Below are 22,485 nucleotides of genomic sequence, written 5' to 3'. Positions count from 1 at the left end.
TCACATTTTGCATGGTGCACTGAAAAGTATGTTTTTTTTTGTTTTGTTTTTTTCAAGATAAAAGCTGCTTTTTTTAAATCTGGAAGGTACCTGAGGAAGAGGCCAGGCCAACCTTGAAACACGCTGTGTTTTCTCCAATTTTTTATTAAAGCATCACTGTAGGGTTTTTTTTGCAAAAATTCGTACAGGCGATTTTAAGAAACTTTGTAATTGGGTAAATTTGCCATTATCTGCATTCAAAAAAACTTTCCCCAGGTCCCCCGCCCCCTCCCTCCTCTCTCTCATTCACTGCTCATTGTCAGGAAATCTCAACTCTTGTACATCAGTCGAGCCCTGTGTAACCTATGGAGAGGGGAGGGGGGAGAAGGAAGGAGGGAGATTAGTGGCAAGCAGAGAGCAGAGAACAAAGGAGTACACAGTGGAAGCTGTGTGAAATCCGGTATTCAGAAGTCAGAGAGGTCAGTGCTGGCTTCAGTAGAGATAGCCCGTTGATGTAGCTGTAAATTAACTCTTTCTTTGTACTGTTTTGGTGTCTCATCTCCCTCCACCCCTCCCCTGAAGAAAGGGGGAGAGCTTCAAACTGCTTTTTTATGATAAAAATGCATTCTTCAGCTAATAAACCCATTACAAAGTTTCTTAAAATCGCCTGTACTATAGATTTCTGCAAAAAAATAAAATAAAAATGTAAGCGATAACCTGAGAGTTGAGATGAATTGTGTACTTTGTGCATTCCTGGCTAAAATTTAAAGGGGTTATCCAATGCTATAAAAACGTGGCCACTTTCCCCCTACTGTTGTCTCCAGTTTGGGTGGGGTTTTGAAACTCAGTTCCATTGAAGTAAATGGAGCTTAATTGCAAACTGCACCTGAACTGGAGACAACAGTAGGGGGAAAAGTGGCCGTGTTTTTGTAGCGCTGGATAACCCCTTTAGGAGAACTGCAGAAATAATTGTTCCATAGGAATTGTTTCCTTCGCATGCTAAGGAATTGTTTCCGTTGCTAGATAAAGGTCTGTGACCCAATATACAGTCCGAAACGCGTTGCAATAAACAGAATACTGAGTCTCACCACCGTGCGATGGTTTGATTGTGACCGTGCCGACATCTTGGACGCTTACCTGCGCTGGCCCTTCTCTGTGGTTTTGCGTGGTTCCTTTGACCCTCCTGGAACACATTCTTGCACTTCCTTTGCATGCAGGACCAGCCTAACATTTACATATATACTAAAGCATGTTGTTATAACATAGGCATTGTCATCCAAATACATGTATTGTTTACAGACTTCACCTAAAATTATTTCTACTTTTAAATCAACTGGTGCAAGAAGGTAACATGATTTGTAATTTACTTTTATTAAAAAATCTCAAGTCTTTCAGTACCTATTAGCTGCTGTATGTCCTGCAGGAAGTGGTGTATTCTTTTCCATCTGACGCTATGCTCTCTGAGGCCACCTCTGTCTGTTCAGGACAGTATTAAAGGACTAGCCACTTTCTTTCAAAAACAGAATAACTTTTGTCTCCAGTTCAGGTTTGGCTTGCAATTAAGCTTTATTTACTTTTAATGGAACTGAGTTGCAAAACCTGCACCCAAACTGGAGACAAGGGGGGTGCTACTTCTGGAAGAAAGTAGTTGTGTTTTTCAAATCCTGGATAACCCCTTTAAATCCTCATAGAAAACCTCTTCTTCTTTGGACAGTTCCTGCCATGGACAGAGGTGGCAGCAGAGAGCACTGTGTAAGACTGGAAATACACCACTTCCTGCAGGACATACAGTAGCTGATAAGTACTGTAAGACGTGAGATGTTAAAATAGAAGTAATTTACAGATCTGTATAACTTTCTGACTCCACTTGATTCAGAAAAAAAAAAAACCTATGTATATTTTTCTCTGGAGTTCCCCTTTAAGTGCCATAAAAAATGTAGCTAGCAATTGTTACTATTAGTACACTGACAGAATTCTATGTGCATTGCTTGACTACCGCAATGCCAGTGTGATGTGGATACTACAGGGCTAATACATTTTGATTTCAAAATAGACCTTTGAAGATACAGTAATGGTTTCCTGCCATTATGTGTGACCACTGAACAACGCAATCATGTATTTATTATGTCAAAATCGTATGGAAAACATATGCCTATGATAATGTCTCACATTCCAACAGCAGAACAATTCTGAACATTCCCATTATCAGATATGTTTCATCTGGCTTTCAAAAAATACCAGAAAATGCCAGGGTCATGTCATATTATGGTAATTATTGACCATTTTGTTTGAAATTATCCTTAACCCTAAAATTGTGTTAAGTCCTAATACTGAAGTAATAAACCCCACCAAAAGTAAATTTCTCAATAACTAAAATGGATTCATTACATGTTTATTTTAAATAGACAAATAAGTGCGCACATGGAAGCATTATCTGTGTGTATAACATATATTTTATTGTCCATTCACTGCTGCTTGCAAAGGATTAAACCTGCAAGGAAAATAACAAAAATACTTAGTAGTTTGAGGAACAATGAAAAAGAAGCATTAAGGTTAAAAAAAGCGCAACTATGTGCCTGATGGTCCATTCACCTTGAAAAATAACTTAAAGGACTTAAAGGGGTATTCTGGCATTTTCCAAAAATTCCTAAGCTGTTGGAGTCATGCAAGAATAGAAAAAAAACTTTATTTACCTAGCCCCGATCCCCCACTGCTTCACCTTAGATCCTGTTCAGCCCCTTTTCTCCTAATCGGTGTCTTTTTTCCTACTTCTGAGACGAATGCTCGGAGCAGGACCTGGATGCTCATTCAATTACTGGTCAAAGTGATGTCCCATCTCGGCTAGTCAAGGTCTCAAAAAAGAGAGAAGATTAGGAGACCAAAGACAAAGAGGAGCTGTGGGGGACCAGCAGAGGACTGGGGCTGGGTAACTATAGTCATTTTTTCTGTGCCAGATACCACTGGTTATCTTAAGAGGTCTTGTAAAGTCCAGGCCTCAATGGATGAGAACTCTTTGGGACTTGGTGCTTTGACCAGTAGACGTACACACAGACATATAAATGTGTTAAAATATTGATAGTAAACTGTCTGATCTTTTTAATCAGCACCAATTTATCCATAATAACATTAATCACACAAGGTTATTTTAGAATACACAGCGAAATCAAGCATTGATGAAATTAGGAAAACTGCCAGTTAAACTCCATAAATCTGTCAAAAATTTTAAATCCCCTTCCATGGTTGGATGAGATCATGATGTATAGTCATGAAAAATCACACCTAAGGTTATGTCTGTGACACAACGTTGTAAACCTGTCATATCCCTCATGATTCTGGGAAATATTACTTTAAAATAAATGAATCAAAGTTTCAATAAAGTGAAAATACTATCAAGATTATCCACAAAAAAAGGTTTCCTAAATAATACAGATCACCATATTATTGATGACATTAGATCTCATTTAGTAAAGTGGAATTACTTAATTCTGGGTTTTTAGAAATTTTGATCATTCATCATTATTCACATTGAGTTAAATGACATAATAGCTGTGTTTGATTTAGCATCAAGTATCATAAGGTTTCTAGGTTCTCGCCATGTTTTTAAACCTGGTTTTCCTGTTAAAATGTCTTGTGTTGTTTTTTGTTAAGAATTTTTTCCCTTAATTTTTTCTTTTTAACAGGCTGCTGCAGCCGGAGGCAATCGAGTGCCAAGGCGGGATCAGCACCATTACGGCGCTGACCCCGGACGGGGTAAGATGTGTGGATCGCCCAATCATCCTCCCCACTAGACACCTGGGAACGGCCTGCATCAAGTAATCGGATGCAGCTGTCAACTTTGACAGCTGCATCCGATTACTGTAGTAGCGGGCACAGCGATCGGACCGTGCCCGCTAATAGCCGCGGTCCCGGGCTACGAGCGGAACCTGGGACCGCGGCGGTTCAGAGCGCGCCCAGCGCGCGGCCCCGCTTTGAACACATGGAGGCGGGCCTAGACGTACGGGTACGTTCAGGGTCGCCTAGGGGTTAAAGGTCTTCAAGTCAACTCCAAGTCAAAAGTTTTACTTAGAAAATATAGATGTGAAATGAGAAGGTGCAATCAGAATAAATCTGTTAAAAAATTTTGTGAGTAGGGCCTTAGATAAATCTATTGAGAGATCCAGACTCCTGAAGGTGCCTTTGAGTACAAGCTGATCGTGGAGTAAAGGTCAAGCCAAATGAGAAGAATTCCCCTCTGAACAAATAGACGAGACCTTGAACCTGCTACAAGCAAGTCACTATTTCCAGTTCACTCTGTAAGGATAAGATTTACATTCTACAACCTTTTTCAAATCCAGGGTTGGATAATAATGTGCTCAAGGGCCCCCTCGCATCTACCATTTTCTAAGTAGTCCTCAGATCATAGACAATGCTGATCAACTTTCACTTTTTCATTGTGCTCCTGCATGTTTGTGAGTATGAATATGACCTTTTAATCACAGTCAAACAAGCTGTGAAGATCCCTATAAGTAGAGTCTAGCCTAATTGGATTGAGTTCCCTTTAAGTAGATCCAGAACCCATAGCAACCAAGCTACATTTCTACCAAAGGGCCATACAGCCAGTTTTCCAATTAACCTTCTATTTGCAGTAACTCAAAAGGGACAGTGACCAACTATCCTTACATTGAAGCATACAAGCGTTATCTACCTTGTGCTGTTCAAGACTGTATGATCATTGGATTTTTGCACAAAAACTGTTCAGTAAAGGTTCAGTTTTTCATTAATTTGCATTTTGGAGAATCAATCCCTCTCTCTGGATATGTTCACATTTAGCTGCTCTGTTGCAGAAATGGGTCTATTTCTGCTGCATGTGCACAAATATGTAAAAACTCCATTTAGATGTATGAGACGGTCACGGTCAATAAGTCTGACGCTGAACATACCCTAACCTTTTTTGTTTTAAATACCAAGCAATACTGTTGCCTGGATGCCTTTTTTTGGCAAGGTAGGCTACATGCAGTAGACTTTTCACAGTAAGTGCCAATGGCAGACATAAAAGCTGTATGCTATTGAGATGAAGGCCACAAATTATATTCATGTTCATTACTGGTGGCCATCATTATTAATAGACGGACGTCATTTTGCGCTAAAATCACGTTGTGGAAACATTGCTCGGAAGGAAGAAAAAATGAAGATGCAATCTGGTTGGCTGCTATGGGCAACTTCCCACTGTTCTTCTGCACAAGTTTTGATAAATCCCTATTGTATGATAGGTCTACTAAATTATAATAGGTCATTACTAGTATATACAACTTTGGAGGTGGCTGACTTCTGAAAAGACTGAAAGCTGGGTAAAATAAATTCATTATGTGCTCGTTTATACGTTTGCATAAAAGCTTGATATGGTATATGGAAAATAATATATACATATATCTGCTGAATGGATAGAGAGATAGATAGAACCAATGAAAAACCAGTGAGAAACAACATGTCAGTAAGTGTTAGTGCAGGTTCTAAAGCTGGGGGCCCACTGGAGGATTCTCCGGTCCTCTGGTGGGCCAGTCCGACACTAGATAGATAGATAGATAGATAGATAGATAGATAGATAGATAGATAGATAGATAATAGGGAAATGATAGATAGATAGATAGATAGATAGATAGATAGATAATAGATAGATAGATAGATAGATAGATAGATAGATAGATAGATAGATAGATAGATAGATAGATAGATAGCATGTGACAGCTAAGCTGAATGTTGTGAAACAGAGAAGCTACTTGTACCACAGTTTATTCCGGTGATGCCGGCGTGGGTTTTAGCTGACATCACATAAGAAATGTCTGTGTATAAACATTAGCTTTCTCAGTAAACATGTCATCAGAAGAGGCAAATAACAAAATGACATTTTTCCCAGTTTACTGAAAACCATATGTGCCTACAATGTTGAATTTATAATGTAAGTGATAATGGGTCATTGAAAAAAAAAAGAAAAAAGATTTTCCTATAAAAGTAGACTTTTAATGGTCTTTATGGGCATGATTGTGCAGACAGGTGGTGAATCCTGCTCTCCCCATAGCACCCTGGTAATGAAGCAGAAGTAAGCAGCATCTTGTTGTTTTTGTTTCTTTCCCGTCTCACATGCAGCAGCCTTCTAAAGTTCAAAAATCAATTTCTGGAACCGAGTTTGATAAAGAGAAACAAATCCAAATGAAAAACAGGGTACTTAGTCCTAGAATAATCTTGTTTATCTGGACTGTTCTGACAATCCAGGGCCGAGGGGAATTCAGGTTTTCTACTATTACCTTAGATGCCCTGGAGAATGTAGCATTTTGTATTTTGCATTGTGAGATACTTATATTCCTAAAACTCCAAAAGCTTTTAAAGGGGTTACCTGGTTAGGTGAAATACATGTGGAATCATCCTCCATGCTGGAGACCATTCTTTCCATACTTGTGATTACCTTATCAGTATCCTTTTCCCAGTTTTGAGCTGCTGCTTTGTGCTAAAGACACAGAAAATTGTGTGTGAGCTGTTTCAACAATATACCATCACACTGAACACACAATTTACTTATGTAAATCTTTTACTTTTTACAGTATTTCAAAAAAAGTATTTCATAGTTATAAAATCTATACAAAAATAAAAAAAATATCACCCAAGATGCTCAATCAGCAGGCTCCTAGTAGCTGGGGATCTTGCTTTATTCCTTCAGGAGATCACAATCCTCCATTTGCATAGCCGAACGGCTGGTAAGGCATGCAATCACGCAGCTGGATGGACATTTCAGGAGGCAGTGCATTAGGAAGGGAGCACTGCCTCCTGAAACGTCCATCCAGCTGCGTGATAGCACGCCTTACCAGCCCTTCAGCTGTGCAAATGGAGGATGGTGATCTCCTGGATGAGTAAAACAAGATCCCCAGCTACTAGGAGCCTGCTGATTGAGCATCTTGGGTGATATTTTTTGTATTTTTGTACGGATTTCATACCTATGAAATACTTTTGTGAAATACTGCAAAAAGTGTGTTCAGTGTGGTGGTATATTGTTGGACTATAGTGTTACAAAAAAGGGTCCATGGACCCGCTGGAGGGGGGCCGGCATGAGGCAGGGCTGAAGCAGTCAGGCCGGCCTCCTGAAGAGTTACGTAATCATCCCAAGATGGCGTCCAGGACTGAAGGGGTCGACAGTAATTCTGTGAGTATGCAGTATTACACTTCCGGGTCAAGCGTTGGGGGTGAAAACATGGGGAAGGGGGCCATTTACATAAATAACACACATTACAATGTTGTATAACTTTGTAATGTGTGTTATTTAGTGAAAAAAGTTTTACACCGCACTACTCCTTTGACTCAGATGTCCTAGCAAGTTCAAACAAAACTAGTTTTACAAATGGTTATCATAACCAAAACACAAATTGCTTACAAACAGTATACCATCATTAAAGGAAATAATAACCATTATTAATTCTAAATGCTGTCAGGAATACAAAATAGCAATAGCAATTGGTCTGTTTGGTACCATAGCGACTCCAGCAATGATAATAATTCAATCTTGTTGTTGTTTTTTCTTTATAAATTTCATGTGTATTATTGATACGGATCTATTAGTAATTGATGAATGGGGAGCTGGTATCTGCTGTTTACTGTTTCTGTTGATACTTTATGTATTTATTTATTTACTTGTATGACAATCAGGCAATGTTATAATTGCAAAATATATATACTTTAACAAAAAAAATAGTAGAAATAATAAACACTTTAGTTGTACATTTACAAAAAGTTCTGTTTAGAATTAGTAATATAAGTCAGATGCCTTATAGAACATCTTGAGATGGCCTCACTTATTACTCACAGGGAACACAATGTTAAAGCGCACATGCAGGTGTTGTAATACATTTTCTGGCAATGGTCTCTGAGCCTGTTCTATGGTATTTTACAGGCAAAAGAAAAAAACAAGACAGTTCATAATTTCACCTATAGAGCTAAACAACATTTGTCTTCTTAAGTATAGCGAAGGGGGAAGCAAAGACAGTTTAAACTCATGTTATGTTGAAAATTTTCCAAAAATGTAAACTCCAAATCTACCACAAAGCTGTCAAATTTTTGGAAATTCATTTTAAAGGGAATCTTATCAGCTGAAGAAAATAGCTGTCCAGTGGTAGTTGTACCTCTTACCAACAAATAGAGCTGACAAATTCCCTTTAACCCTTAGGGGACACAGCCAGCTTTCATTTTTGCGTTTTCGTTTTTCCCTTCTCGTGTATATAAGGCCATAGCGCCTGCATTTTTCCACCTAGAGACCCAAATGAGCCCTTATTTTTTGCGCAACTAATTGTACTTTGCTATGGCAGATGTAATTTTTGCCTAAAATGTGCCGGGAAACCAGAAAAAAATTATATGTGTGGTGAAATTGAAAAAAAAAAATGTTTTTTTTTTATTTGGGGGGGGTTGTTTTTACTCCGTTCGCCCTGGGGTAAAACTGACTCGTTATATATGTTCCTTAAGTTGTTACAATTACAACGATATGTAACATGTATAACTTTTATTTGATTTGATGGCTTGTAAAAAATTAAAACCTTTTAAAGAAAATATATGTTCCTTAAAATCGCTCCATTCCCAGGCTTATAGCGCTTTTATCCTATGGTCTATGGGGCTGTGTGAGGTGTCATTTTTTGCGCCATGATGTGATCTTTCTATCGGTACCTTGATTGCGCATATATGACTTTTTGATCGCTTTTTATTACAATTATTCTGGATTTGATGCGACCAAAAATGCGCAATTTTGCACTTTGGGATTTTTTTGCGCTGACGCCATTTACCGTGTGAGATCAGGAATGTGATTAATTAATAGTTCGGGTGATAGCAAACATGTTTTTTTATTAATTTATTTATTTATTTTTATTTATAAAATGGGGAAAGGGGGGTGATTCAGACTTTTATTAGGGGAGGGGATTTTGTGTTATTAAAAATACATTTTTCTTTTACTTTACACATATACTAGAAGCCCCCCTGGGGGACTTCTAGTATATGCACTCTGATCTCTCATAGAGATCCATGCGGTATAGTTATACTGCATGAATCCATGAGATCGGTGTTCTATTGCTTTTGGCTGCTGCAGCCAAAAGCAATAGAATGCCGAGTCGGGATCAGCGCCATTACGGCGCAGACCCCGGCCCGGGATGGATGCGGGGATCGCTTCCCCGCAATCGCGCCGCAGGGGGGCGATCCCCCCACTAGACCAGCAGGGATGAATAAAAGCAAGTATTTAGAAGCAGCTGTCAACTTTGACAGCTGCTTCTAAGTACTTAATTAGCGGGCACGGCGATCGGACCGTGCCCGCTAATAGCCGTGATCCCAGGCTACATGCGGCACCCGGGATCGCGGCAGTTCAGAGGGGGGTCGCCGCGCGACCCCCCTCTGAACTCCCATAGCGGTGAGAGGACGTTCAGTAACGTCCTCGTGCAGCTATGGGTTAAGCAATATCTTAGGTAAACATATTAGTAGGACAGTACATAAACAATCAGTCAGCACTGCAAGTATGGTTCTTCTTTATTTACCCATAAGTGTGCTATGTTTTAATTTTTCAATAGGAACTTTCCCCCTTTGGTGTCTCAGTTTGCTGTCCATTGACTGCTGTTAGGCAAGCCCAGGGTAGAACTCAGGCAGAGGAGTGGGGCTTAATTTGTACTCTGTGCTAGAGAGAAGCAGAGAACCTGGGCTTTGATCCTGTCTCCAATCCTTCAGTAGACCCATTCTGTCCCTGAAAAGTAAATCAAGGTTTCCCTTTCATTATCTGAGCTGCAGCAGCAATTCAGTACTTAGTGTCTGTTCTGGAGCCTTCTAGGACCATCCACTGCTGTCCATGGCGGAAACTGAATAATTAATTAGCTGATTGTCAGCAACTTACCTGACCGCGCTCCAGCGTCGTCTGGCCCGGCTGGAGCGCAGCGCCGCCCTCCTCGGCAGGGCCGGGTGACGTCACGGAGACCCGACGGCGTCCCTAGTAACCAAGGGAGCCGCGGGTCTCGCGTTAGTAAGCGTCACCCGGCCGAGCAGCTGAGTGCTGTTGTACTCAGGCTGAGTGACGGATCTCTCTGCCACTCAGCCTGCAGTGCACCAGCTGCTATGTGGCTGGATTCAGGAGGCCGGACCAATCAGTCTTTGGTCCGGGCTCCTGATCCAGTAAAAAGTGTTGTAAGTGCCAGTTGCAACTCGCTGGCTATTAGTTAATCTGATCCCAGCTCCCCCTGTCCTTTTCCTACGTATCCCGTCCTAATTCCTTCTGCCTGACTACTCGTGTTCTGACCTCCGCCTGACCTCCGACCATCCCTTGTGTTACCGACTTTGTACTGCGTTGCCTGTGTGGTTTGACCCGGCTTGTTCTACGATTCTTTATTGTGTTTTGTCTGTCAGTGCTGTTCTGTGTTTCACTTACGCAGCGTAGGGAACGCCTTTGTGGTTGTCCGCGACCGTTTAGGGTCGACCGAGGCAATTAGGCAGGGTCAGTGGTGGGTTCAGATTCAGGGCCCACTGTCTCTGTCCTGTCTGTTCTCGCCTGTCCTGACACTGATTGACACTGTAACAGCAACATTTGTTGAAAAAAAAATCGCTACTCTGTAATAGTTGGAACATAGTAGCTACTATAGTGTGGCTATTTTAATGAGATTAGTTTGCATTCGATTCACAAATTTTATCAAATCCAACCCAAAATTTGCAAGACTAATTTTCAGCTGCTTTACTCATCTCTACTTTTGAGTAAACTGCTGGATTTCTGTCAGTAACTTACCTGACCGCGCTCCAGCGTCGTCTGGGCCGGCTGGAGCGCAGCGCCGTCCTCCTCGGCAGGGCCGGGTGACGTCACGGAGACCCGACGGCGTCCCTAGTAACCAAGGGAGCCGCGGGTCTCGCATCAGTGAGCGCCGCCCGGCCGAGCAGCTGAGTGCTGTTGGACTCAGGCTGAGTGACGGATCTCTCTGCCACTCAGCCTGCAGTGCACCAGCTGCTATGTGTCTGGATTCAGGAGGCCGGACCAATCAGCCTTTGGTCCGGACTCCTGGTCCAGTATAAAGTGTTGTCAGTACCAGCCTCTAATCGCTGGCTATTAGTTGTTTCTGATCCCAGCTCCCCAGTCCCTTGTATTCTGTCCTATCCTTCCTCTATTGTCTTGCCTGGATTTTGACCTTTTGCCTGACCCCTGACTCTCCGTTCGGTTCCGATTTTGTACTGCGTTGCTCGTTTGGTTTCTGACTCGGCTAGCCTACTCCCCGCATTGTGTTTGTCTGTCTGTCTGCGTTTTATGTTTTGCACGTATACAGCATAGGGATTGTCTTCGTGGTTGTCCGCGACCGCCTAGGGTCGACCGAGGCAAGTAGGCAGGTGACAGTGGGTGGGGTAAGATTCAGGGCCCACTGTCGAGTGTCTTGTCTTCACCTGCTATTCCTGACAGAATAGCCAGCCCATACTGTTTCGTGAGTACCTGGGTCGTTTTGTAGTAGTGTACTTGGACGATATTTTGATTTTCTCCCCAGATTGGTCCTCACATGTCAACCATGTCCGCAGGGTTATGGAACTTCTAAGGCAAAATCAGTTATTTGCCAAGTTGTCGAAGTGCCAGTTTGGTGTTCAGGAGGTCTCTTTTCTGGGATATAAGATCACCCCTAGTTCTTTTGGTATGGATCCCCTTAAAGTGGCAGCCATTGAAAAGTGGGAACGCCCCAGGAATCTGAAAGCTCTTCAGAGATTCCTGGGTTTCGCCAATTACTACAGAAAATTTATTAAAGGGTTCTCAGTGATTGCTAAACCCTTAACTGATCTTACCAGAAGGGGAGCTGATATGGAGAACTGGACTCCTGAAGCCATGCTGGCCTTCGACAAACTCAAAACATGTTTTTCTACAGCCCCGGTGTTGATTCAACCTGACTTTGAACTGCCTTTTATTGTCGAGGTAGATGCATCAGAGGTGGGTGTAGGGGCTGTCCTGTCACAAGGTCCAGAAACACTCACTAATCTCAAACCCATAGCCTACTTCTCTAGAAAATTCTCCAAAACCGAATGCAACTACGATATAGGCAATAGAGAACTCCTTGCCATTAAGTGGGCATTTGATGAGTGGAGACATTTCTTAGAGGGGGCTAAACACAAAATTAAGGTTTTAACCGATCATAAAAACCTCGTTTATTTAGATAAAGCCAAGCGCCTTACTCCACGGCAAGCCAGATGGGCTTTATTTTTTACACGGTTTAATTTTGAAATCACCTTCAGGCCGGGTTCCAAAAATATAAAAGCTGATGCTTTGTCTCGTAGTTTCAATATTAACGAAGGCCCCGTAAAGGAATCCGAAACTATCTTATCCCCTGGGGTGGTGGTGGCTATACTGCAGCCCGATCTGGCTGCTCAGGTAGTTCAGTCTCAGTCTATGGCGCCTAGAAACACCCCGGAAAACAAACTATTTGTTCCCCCAAATCTTCGGTTAAAAGTGTTGGAAGAAACACATTGTTCAGTACTGGCAGGTCATCCAGGTATTGCTGGCACCAAATATCTACTGTCTCGCCATTATTGGTGGCCATCCTGGGCTACAGATACTAAGCTGTTTGTAGAAGCTTGTGAGATTTGCGCCAGGTCCAAGGTTCCTCGCAGGTTACCGGAGGGACTTCTTCAACCCCTGCCTCTGCCTGCTAGACCTTGGACCCACATCTCCATGGATTTCATAACTGATTTACCACCCTCTAAGGGTAAAACGGTGATTTGGGTGGTTGTTGACAGGTTCTCGAAGATGTGTCATTTAATTCCTCTCAGCAAGCTTCCCAATGCTCGTACCTTAGCCTCTCTTTTTATCAGTCATATCTTACGTTTGCATGGGGTACCAGAGAATATTGTTTCTGACAGGGGAGTACAGTTTATATCTAGATTCTGGAGAGAGTTTTGTGGTCGCCTAGGTATATCTTTGTCATTTTCTTCAGCCTTTCATCCACAATCCAATGGACAAACGGAGAGGGTGAATCAGTCACTGGAGCAATTCTTAAGATGTTTTGTTGCAGGTTCACAGGAGAAATGGAGAGAATACTTACCATTGGCTGAATTTGCCCTGAACAATCGTGAAAGTCAGTCTCTTAAAATGTCGCCGTTCTTTTGTAATTTTGGGTTTAATCCTCGTTGTTCTTCTGTACATGCGTCCGAATCCATTAATCCATCCGCCGAAAGAATCTACAGAAAACTGTGCACAGTTTGGGCCCAGGCTCTGCAGAACCTGGTTAAAGCCCAAGAAAATTGTAAAAAACAATCTAATAAAAGACGCATATCTGGCCCTGAGTACAGGGTAGGTGACAAGGTGTGGCTCTCTACTAGAAATTTGAAATTAAAGACACCATCTGGTAAATTGTCTCCAAAATACATTGGTCCTTATCCTATAGTAGAGATCATAAATCCAGTATCATTTAAGTTGCTGTTGCCTAGGAGTCTAAGAATTCACGATGTTTTTCATAAGTCTCTGTTGAAAAAATATGTTAATCCTGTGTTACCGTCTGCTCCTCCCGCTCCGTTGGTTATTCAGGGTGAACTAGAATATGAGGTAGAGAGAATTCTGGATTCTCGTCGGGTTCAGAATTCTTTGCAGTATTTAGTTCATTGGAAGGGATTTGGGCCAGAGGAGCGCACTTGGGTAGCTAGTAGGGATATGCATGCGTCACGTCTAGTTAGACAATTTCATCTGCATAATCCATCTAAGCCTGGTCCCTTAGGTAGAGGTCCGGAGGCCCCTCCTGAAGGGGGGGGTAATGTCAGTAACTTACCTGACCGCGCTCCAGCGTCGTCTGGGCCGGCTGGAGCGCAGCGCCGTCCTCCTCGGCAGGGCCGGGTGACGTCACGGAGACCCGACGGCGTCCCTAGTAACCAAGGGAGCCGCGGGTCTCGCATCAGTGAGCGCCGCCCGGCCGAGCAGCTGAGTGCTGTTGGACTCAGGCTGAGTGACGGATCTCTCTGCCACTCAGCCTGCAGTGCACCAGCTGCTATGTGTCTGGATTCAGGAGGCCGGACCAATCAGCCTTTGGTCCGGACTCCTGGTCCAGTATAAAGTGTTGTCAGTACCAGCCTCTAATCGCTGGCTATTAGTTGTTTCTGATCCCAGCTCCCCAGTCCCTTGTATTCTGTCCTATCCTTCCTCTATTGTCTTGCCTGGATTTTGACCTTTTGCCTGACCCCTGACTCTCCGTTCGGTTCCGATTTTGTACTGCGTTGCTCGTTTGGTTTCTGACTCGGCTAGCCTACTCCCCGCATTGTGTTTGTCTGTCTGTCTGCGTTTTATGTTTTGCACGTATACAGCATAGGGATTGTCTTCGTGGTTGTCCGCGACCGCCTAGGGTCGACCGAGGCAAGTAGGCAGGTGACAGTGGGTGGGGTAAGATTCAGGGCCCACTGTCGAGTGTCTTGTCTTCACCTGCTATTCCTGACAATTTCCCTCTAAAAACAATAAACAAAAAAAAAAAAAACTACCTGAAAACAGCAATATTTTTCTAAAACTTCCATGTGCCATAGGAGCCCTAGGGTCATGTTATTTTGATATACAGTATTATAATTGTCCATACTTCTTTTACTGTGTAAAACTCTGACTATTAACTTAAGAAGTATTGTTAAGTACTTTGCAGACATACAAGACCTGCAGTAACAAGATGTTTTAGTAAGTAGTGTGAGAAAGGAACATAGCTGCCTTTCTGAAGAGTATGAGAACGATCAGATTGTGACAGGTTGTCCTGACTGGTAGACTATTTACACATTTCTGTCCTGTTAAATGATACATTGCCCCAACTAAAAGCATTTAACACCCACGTAAATGACATTCTTCTTCTATGTTACAACCTGTGTACAACTCTGATGTTTCATGTTGACATAATTCTACAAGTCTGATTTTGCTTTGATATTTATATAATATGTTTTGGTGCAGACCCGGGAGCGCAGTAGTGAAAATGTCACATAATAATATTATAGAGGCGGTCCCCATGGGACCACAAGGCAACTACAGCAAAGAAGCAGAAAAAGAGATGCACGCCGCCTAAAAAGGTTCATTGGTACAACGGCATTCTTAAAGTGACACGGTCAACCCCCTTTTTGGATTATGACTTCTCTACACAGGTGTAAAGGGTAAATTTTGCAGTTATCATACCTTATTTTACATCATACGCCCAGATTCCAGTTAAAAGTAATCATTTATCATCTGCGGATTGTGCTACCTGGGCGAGCCTTCACAGCTGCAGCACCACTTAACCCCACTTAGCCCCACCCACATCACTGCTGCATAGTCCCCGCCCCCTCAGCGGCCATTGGTATGAGCCGACCTAGAGGGAGTGGGGACTAGACTTTTAGGCCAGCCTGTTCCAATACCCATAGAGGGGGAGGGGCCTAAACCCCAAATTAAATCATTGAGAGGTGGGGTCTATGGTGTTGTTGTGGGTGGAATTAAGTGGCACTTCGGCTGAGAAGCCCCACCCAGGTGGCACAATCCACAGTTGATAAAAGATGACTTTTAACAGGAACAAGCACCATGACATACGATATAAAATAAGGTATGAAAATGGCAAAATTTACCCTTTACACCTGTGTAGAGAAGTCATAATGCAAAAAAGGGGTGACAGTGTTACTTTAACAGTCTAAAGCTATGTCCACACACCGTTGAAGTGACATGATATTTTTACTGGACGGATATTATCTAATTGCAAATAGCAGTCACTATTTAACGGTCATCAATTAGGCAAACAACCGGCGTTATTATAAAGTAAAGTTGTGTGAACATAGCCCAAAGCTGTCATTTCAACGGTGTTCGAACATAGCCTAAAGCTGGCCATACACCTTCAATAACTGACAGCCGAACAATCATTCAACTGTCAGTTATCTCTCCCGACCAGTTCCCGTCCTTCCCATACACAGGAACGTTCAGCACGGCCGAGCATTCATGTTTTCTATGAGAGGGGGGGGAGTAAGCTCTTGCTACAGCTTATCTCTTCCGAAACAAAGTGGTCGATTTCAATGACGCTGGACCCCTATCTCCATTCGAACCCTAGGAAGTCCAGGAAAACATGAATACAGCCATAAGCCATAGGCTGTATCCATGTTTTCCCAGACTCAGACTCCCAAGAGCTGCATCCAACTTCTTCAGTTGAAGAAGAGTTGCGCTCACCTCTATAGTGAACTACCTTTCTAGTAATGATATGATCATTTGTACAGAGCCATTAATATATGACTAAAACCTCATTTTAAAAACCAAGAATCATACATTTTTCACCATATAACCTGTTGGCGTATTTCTTTTGTTTTTGTATGGCTTTTTTTTTCTTTACAACTTCTCCTCTGATAAAATACAAGCTAAATAATGATGTTCTTCGAATATTTCATCAAGATAAGTCACGAAATGGAAGGTGAATGTTTGCAAGGTGAGTCATAAGGAATACCAGATAAAAAAGGCAATTGTAATACTTGCACATCCATACGCTGCATCTGCCATGAGTGCGGTGTGTCTGTTTCATTATCCTGTTCAATGTCATAAGACAAAGCAGGGAGGGATTGGAAGACAAAACACAAATAACCAATGGAAATAGCTCTGATAAGAGTGCTAAAGCAGTGATCGAAAACAGACTAAGCCAGCACAGTGAGGTCATTTTCCTCATCCTGTTTCTTAAATCAGCAGCCAGAGGAACTTATTTCCTAAAAAAAAAAAAAGGACTGATGTCAAGGTATATGGCTTTTACATTTATCTGATCAGCTTTCAGCTTTCAGCATTCTTACAAGCCAATAGGCCTAAGAATAGAAGCCATGATTCACTATATTATCAAGGGTCTAACCCTATTGTAGAAGGAGAAATAAACATCATAGGATTAGATTAGTGAATCCAATGAATTCAACTTTATCTGAAATCTAAATTTAGTTCATTCGGTTACTTCAAGGCTGCGACTGCTATAAATAAACGCTCCTCTTGGTGCAATGTTGTTCATAGATAATCTATTCTTACAACAAAATTGGAGTTCCAATTAGTTATATAGTGGTGAAAAGACTACATTATCCTCTCCTGTAGTTATTATCCAAGCGGTTAGAGATGAGCGAACCAACGTTCATGAACTAAGATTCGGTATGAACTTTGCGAAAAAGTTTGTGATGAACCTGGTTTAAGATGGCAGTCGCACATTTTAAAACACATAGAAAACAAAAAATTGGTAGGCCTACCTGTGCACACTCCCCAGGTGTCCACCTATTGGTCTTCAGTGTCCCTCACTAATCGCAACGACCTCCAACACGCTCAGCCAATCATTGACTCAGATGGGACAGTACCATGGTGAGTGATTGGCTCCCGAGACAAAAGTGACAGCCCGCTCATCCAATCACTGGCTGACTGAGACAGGACAGAGCTGCAGCCAGTAATTGGCTGAGGGGCTGACACTTATCTCAGTGAGGAAGTGTAGGCGGCTGTGACCAGACAACGGAGGAAAGCAACAGGTAAGTATTGATGAGCAAACTTGCTGAACTGCACTAAAACAGGTAAACGCCTGCAATCATTTAGCTGTTTTACTGCGTTTTTTTTTTTAAAGTTTAGTTTGGATAAATCCAAACTTTTCTTAAAATTTTGGCAAACCCTGCTGAACCAAACTTTTAAAAGGTTGCTTATCTCTCCAAGTAGTACATGTCCTTCCAAGTGTTTTTCCGAGTGTCTAGAATAAGGACATGGGCACATGGGTAAAAACCGTGCTTGTGTGCGGCACTCCACTGTGGTTTTCTCTGAGCCAAAGTCAGCGTAAATAGTTCTGCCCTGAAGCAGCCATTGATATTCATGGGACTTTCAGAGCAGTATCACAATTTACTGTCTCCCATTGAAATCAATAGCAGATGAGTTTTTTAGGCATAGTCTTTGACATGGTAAGTTCACATGAAAAAAACAACGCAGTTACTGCCTGGGTGAACATACACTAATGATTACCTACCATATCAACGTTTGTCCATGTACTTTAGAAGGGTATACTTAGGTCAATGAGCTTCTGAACTTTGGATCTACCTATTATATAGAGTATACCACCCAAGAAAGCTTCAAAAATATACAGTATCCTTACTATTTAAATATATGCTGGAGATGTGGGCTGAAGTTAGGGTACATGATGTACATGTGGTGGAGTTGCAAAATACTGTTGTCTTTTTAGAAAGGGGTTTACCAGTTATTAATAGAGCTATTGGTTAAATCTATTGATTGGTTCCAAGCCATTGGTTTACTATAATTAGACTTAGAATCTTTTGTGTGGGAGGATAAAACATTAATAGTCCATGTAGTCACAGTGTTAACATTATTAGCAAGTAATTCAGGATACCCAATTTAACAGCATCATGGAGAGCATGATCGCGGGAAGGAAGGGATCTTCTTCACGCATAGGTCGAGTTTTCGAAAGGATGGAATGTATGTTATGAAGGAATTATTACTCAATGACTTCAAGACGATGTAGGTCTTGGATTGTAAGTGTTAAGTGTATATGTGTTTATCCTTTACATTGAGTAGATGATCATTACTGTAGATTGATTAAGGAAATATGGGAAAGAGGGGTGGGAGAGTAGGCTGGATTGTTTTATGCTTTGTATCATTAAAGGGGTACTCCAGCGGGAGGGCACTTTTTTGCTGGGACCGGGGAGGAGGTGGCCAAGGGAAAAGACCTTCACTCACCTCCCCGGTTCCAGTGGCGGGTCCCGCATCGCGTCGCTCGGTGCCCGGTTCCCGGCCGCTTCTGGGTGTCTGACACGGGCCCAAGACGTGACGTCTCAGGTCCGCTCAGCCACTCAGTGAAGGAGACGGGATCCGTTTCAAGTCCGCTCAGATCCCGCCTCCTTCACTGAGTGGCTGAGCAGACCTGAGACGTCACATCTCGGGCCTGCGTCAGACACCCGGAAGCGGCCGGGCACCGGAGCGCCGCGATACGGGACCCGCCGCTGGGGAGGTGAGTGGACGTCTTTTCCCTTGGCCACCTCCTTCCCGGTAAAAAATTGCCTCCCGGCCAGAGTACCCCTTTAAGTCTTTTACTGTTTTGAAAATTTTTACTAAAAATTTATGTACAGAGTACATTGGATGTCCAGATACAAGTTGTGGTTTGTGTGGGCATCTGAGTATAAGAATGTATACATGAGTGTTATGATATGCCTGTACCTTTTAGAATAAAACAGACAATTGCATTCAAGCTCATGACTATCAGTTCTTCAAAGATCTTGAAGATATATGAAGATACAGTATTGTTCAAAAAGTGCAGAGAATGTGATGAGTAACCATACCTAACCACTCTAATTGTATACATATTGGTCGGACTTGCTTTGGTCGTGGTGGCCTCTTGCTGGTGTGGAGATACTACTTTATGTTTAGTGCAGATTACTGTTATATAATTGGGGTATTTACATCTATACAGAATTTTTACAAAGTGCAATAACGATGACAAGTTTGGTACTTTCGAATATTCAGTACATCATGGAAAGCATAAAAGATAGCAAAGTCCTGATTATTATACTGTATTTGAAAGGTCTCATCACCTGTCAAAATAGATCATGCCTTTTCATTGACATTCATGGTATTTTTACTGCACTACAAAGTATCTTAATAGATATTTTACCAATTCAGACACTATAAAAACTTTTGGTATACGAAGAGAACTAAGTGAATAATGGGAAATCTCCATGTCATCCTGGAATAACCAGACACATTATAGCATGACACCAGGATGAATGAAAAGAGGAAGTAGCTCAGGTTACTAGTTATTCTATATACAAATCAAGGTAACACACAACCTTTGTAATAGAAACTCAGTTTTTCTAAAACAAGTCCAAGCCCCAAAACAGCTCCTTAAAGGTGAGATGAAATATCAATGCCTTATTTAATAGAAAAGTTTACTTAGGTCAGAATTATATGTCGAAACACCATTATATCTCAGCAAGTCATAGCTTGTGTGACATTTGTGCGTACAAAGCCTAGCTCTGAGACAAAGCTATCGATACCTGTAAACTCTTCCTACGTTATGTACAGGTGTTAAACTATGTTTTCAAAGTTTAGAAAAATAGTGAGTTATTGTTCGGTACTCTAAAACTGTATTCCATTGAAAAGGCATGAATGCAGACATCTGTACATGTGTAAATGTATCTTTAGGTCTGTAAGGGGGGGGGGCTGTCAGTCCTCCCTTGGCTTACCATTTAGTACAACAAACACAGTCACTATAAATGGCCACTGCGCATCTAGCACTGCTCAGTAGAGATGAGAGAACTTTTCAAAAGTTATGTGCAGCAGGTTCGCCAAACTTTGAGGCAAACTTCGGGTTCATCTGAACTGAAACTTAAACAAACTGCACTAAAACAGCTAAACGATTGCAGAAGTTTAGCTGTTTTAATGCAGTTCAGCAAGTTCACTCATCAATACTTACCTGTTTGCGCTCCCTTGATGTCCCCATAGCTGCCTTTAGCCTACTCAACCAATCACTGAGATGACACAGTTCTTGTCTATGCTCTTGTCTATGCAAGACAGCTCTTGTCTATGAAGCGACAGCCCACTCAGCCAATCACTGGCTGTGGCACTAGCTCTCCCCAGTCAGTGATTGGTTGAGTGGTCTGGAGGCAGCTGGAGACACTGGATCCCGCAGAAGGACAGCGGGGGAGTGCGGACAGGTGAGCATATCTTTTTTGTTTGTTTGTTTTTTATTGTGTGGCCTCTATCTCTAAAAACTCATTCTTGTTTGGTAAGATTTGGCTTACTCATCTCTACTGTTCAATGATTATATATATATATATATATATATATATATATATATATATATATATTTTTTTTTTTTTTTGCAGACACTGCAAGACAGAGCTCTGCAGTGGCTACTCATGTCATCTTGTTGGACTGTGGTTGTTGGTAATGGAGATAAAAGTCTGCTGTACTACAAGTCACAAGGAAGAGTATGTGAATGGGAAGGGGGGGGAGATAAATCTCTTAAAGACACAGTAACCGACACTACTTAGTAGGCATGTATTTCCACAGAGTTAAGGACCTATTACACTGAATGATTATTATCCACTTTTGGCCAATTAGCGACCGTTCAGGCCTATAATCATTTAGTGAAATAGCACATATTGAAGGAAATGAACAGCTGAAATGCACAATATCAGCTGATCATGGTCTTTCTACATACTGAAAAAGCAGCAGACCGCCACTGACTTCAATGGGCCACCCGAATAATCTAAGGATCATTCGGGCAGCCCCTCCCTCTGCTCTCTGCTCCCTGTGTGTATAATAGCACAGTGCAGTGAACGGGGAATGAAGGGTAAGTGAGCGCTGAGTTGACAGGTTGGCGCTCACTTTCCCAAACATTGGGCAGTGTAATATAGCCTTTAGATGAGAAACAATGTAATAAAGTTACTTGAATGAGTGCTCACTCCATTAGAGAGAGAACTGTATATCAATCCAGGAATAGAAAACAGCTGTTTTGACAGCTATGTAGCGTGCATGCATTCTTCACCAGACTGGTGAAACGTGCATGTGCATGAAACAGCTGTTACGGATCCTGTGAAGTGTTCGGGATCTTTGCCTTTCTTGCATGCGTGTATGGGTTTACGTTTGCACTGATATAAAGGAAGTCACAAATGACGCTGCCCTCTTGTTTTCTATTATTGGATTAAAAGAGAAGATGATGTGTTTGTGACATGACCACTTTTAAGCTCCATTCACACGGAGCAAAACTGGCGAAATTCTCAGCCGCGGAACCCTGCCAGCCTCTGTTACAATGACAGCTTATGGGAGGCTCGTGCGCCTCCTTATGTCCATTCTTCAGCGCGTAGAGACACAGAGAGTGGAGGCGTGCGAGCCTCCCATAGACTGTCATTATAACAGAGAGGCTGGCAAAATTATCCAGCAAAGAATTCCGCCAGTTTTGCTCCGTGTGAATGGAGCCTTACTGTCTTGGGGCTAGAAAAGAACAGGCTTGCAGTTGGCTGTATGAACTGAAGTGCTGAAGTGCATCATCAACCTGTGAGCAGCCAGCTCTGGGGAGTGTGCTGGTGCTGTGGAATAAATATGGCCTAGTGTAAGTAATAGAGATGAGCAAACGGCGTTCGGGTTCGTGTCGATCCGAACCCGAACTTTCGGCATTTGATTAGCGGTGGCTGCTGAACTTGGATAAAGCCCTAAGGCTATGTGGAAAACATGGATATAGTCATTGGCTGTATCCATGTTTTCCAGACAACCTTAGAGCTTTATCCAAGTTCTGCAGCCCCAGCTAATCAAATGCCGAGCGATCAGGTTCGGATCGACTCGAACCCGAACGCGGTTTGCTCATCTCTAGTAAGTAACCTGTGTAGGATGTGAAGCTTGGAGAGCTCAAACTTAGGGGAGGTAGTAGTTACTGTAGGCCCATTTCGGGAGCTATGGAAGAAAGTCCTAGTCCTGGTGCACTTTGTTTTATCTGATGAAGAGGACGTATGTCTTCGAAACGCGTCATGTTTGTGCTATACTAAGTATATTTTTTTCACTATATTAAATTCATTTATTCAAGCTTTTGG

General features: G+C 42.2%; 1 protein-coding gene across 1 annotated transcript; it reads left to right on the top strand.

Moving 5' to 3' along the window:
- The first annotated feature begins 11,518 nt into the window (after nt 1-11,518).
- Nucleotides 11,519-19,187, top strand: LOC138796590 (uncharacterized). The gene is made up of 2 exons (XM_069976199.1): nt 11,519-11,914; nt 19,122-19,187. The coding sequence occupies exons 1-2, from the start codon at nt 11,519-11,521 to the stop codon at nt 19,185-19,187; spliced, it is 462 nt and encodes a 153-aa protein (XP_069832300.1).
- The last annotated feature ends 3,298 nt before the right edge of the window (nt 19,188-22,485 follow it).

This window comes from Dendropsophus ebraccatus, chromosome 7 (genome assembly GCF_027789765.1).
Source record: "Dendropsophus ebraccatus isolate aDenEbr1 chromosome 7, aDenEbr1.pat, whole genome shotgun sequence".
Lineage (NCBI taxonomy): Eukaryota > Metazoa > Chordata > Amphibia > Anura > Hylidae > Dendropsophus > Dendropsophus ebraccatus.
The sequence above is the reverse complement of the archived record's forward strand: the minus strand, read 5'-3'. Positions and strand labels throughout refer to the sequence as shown.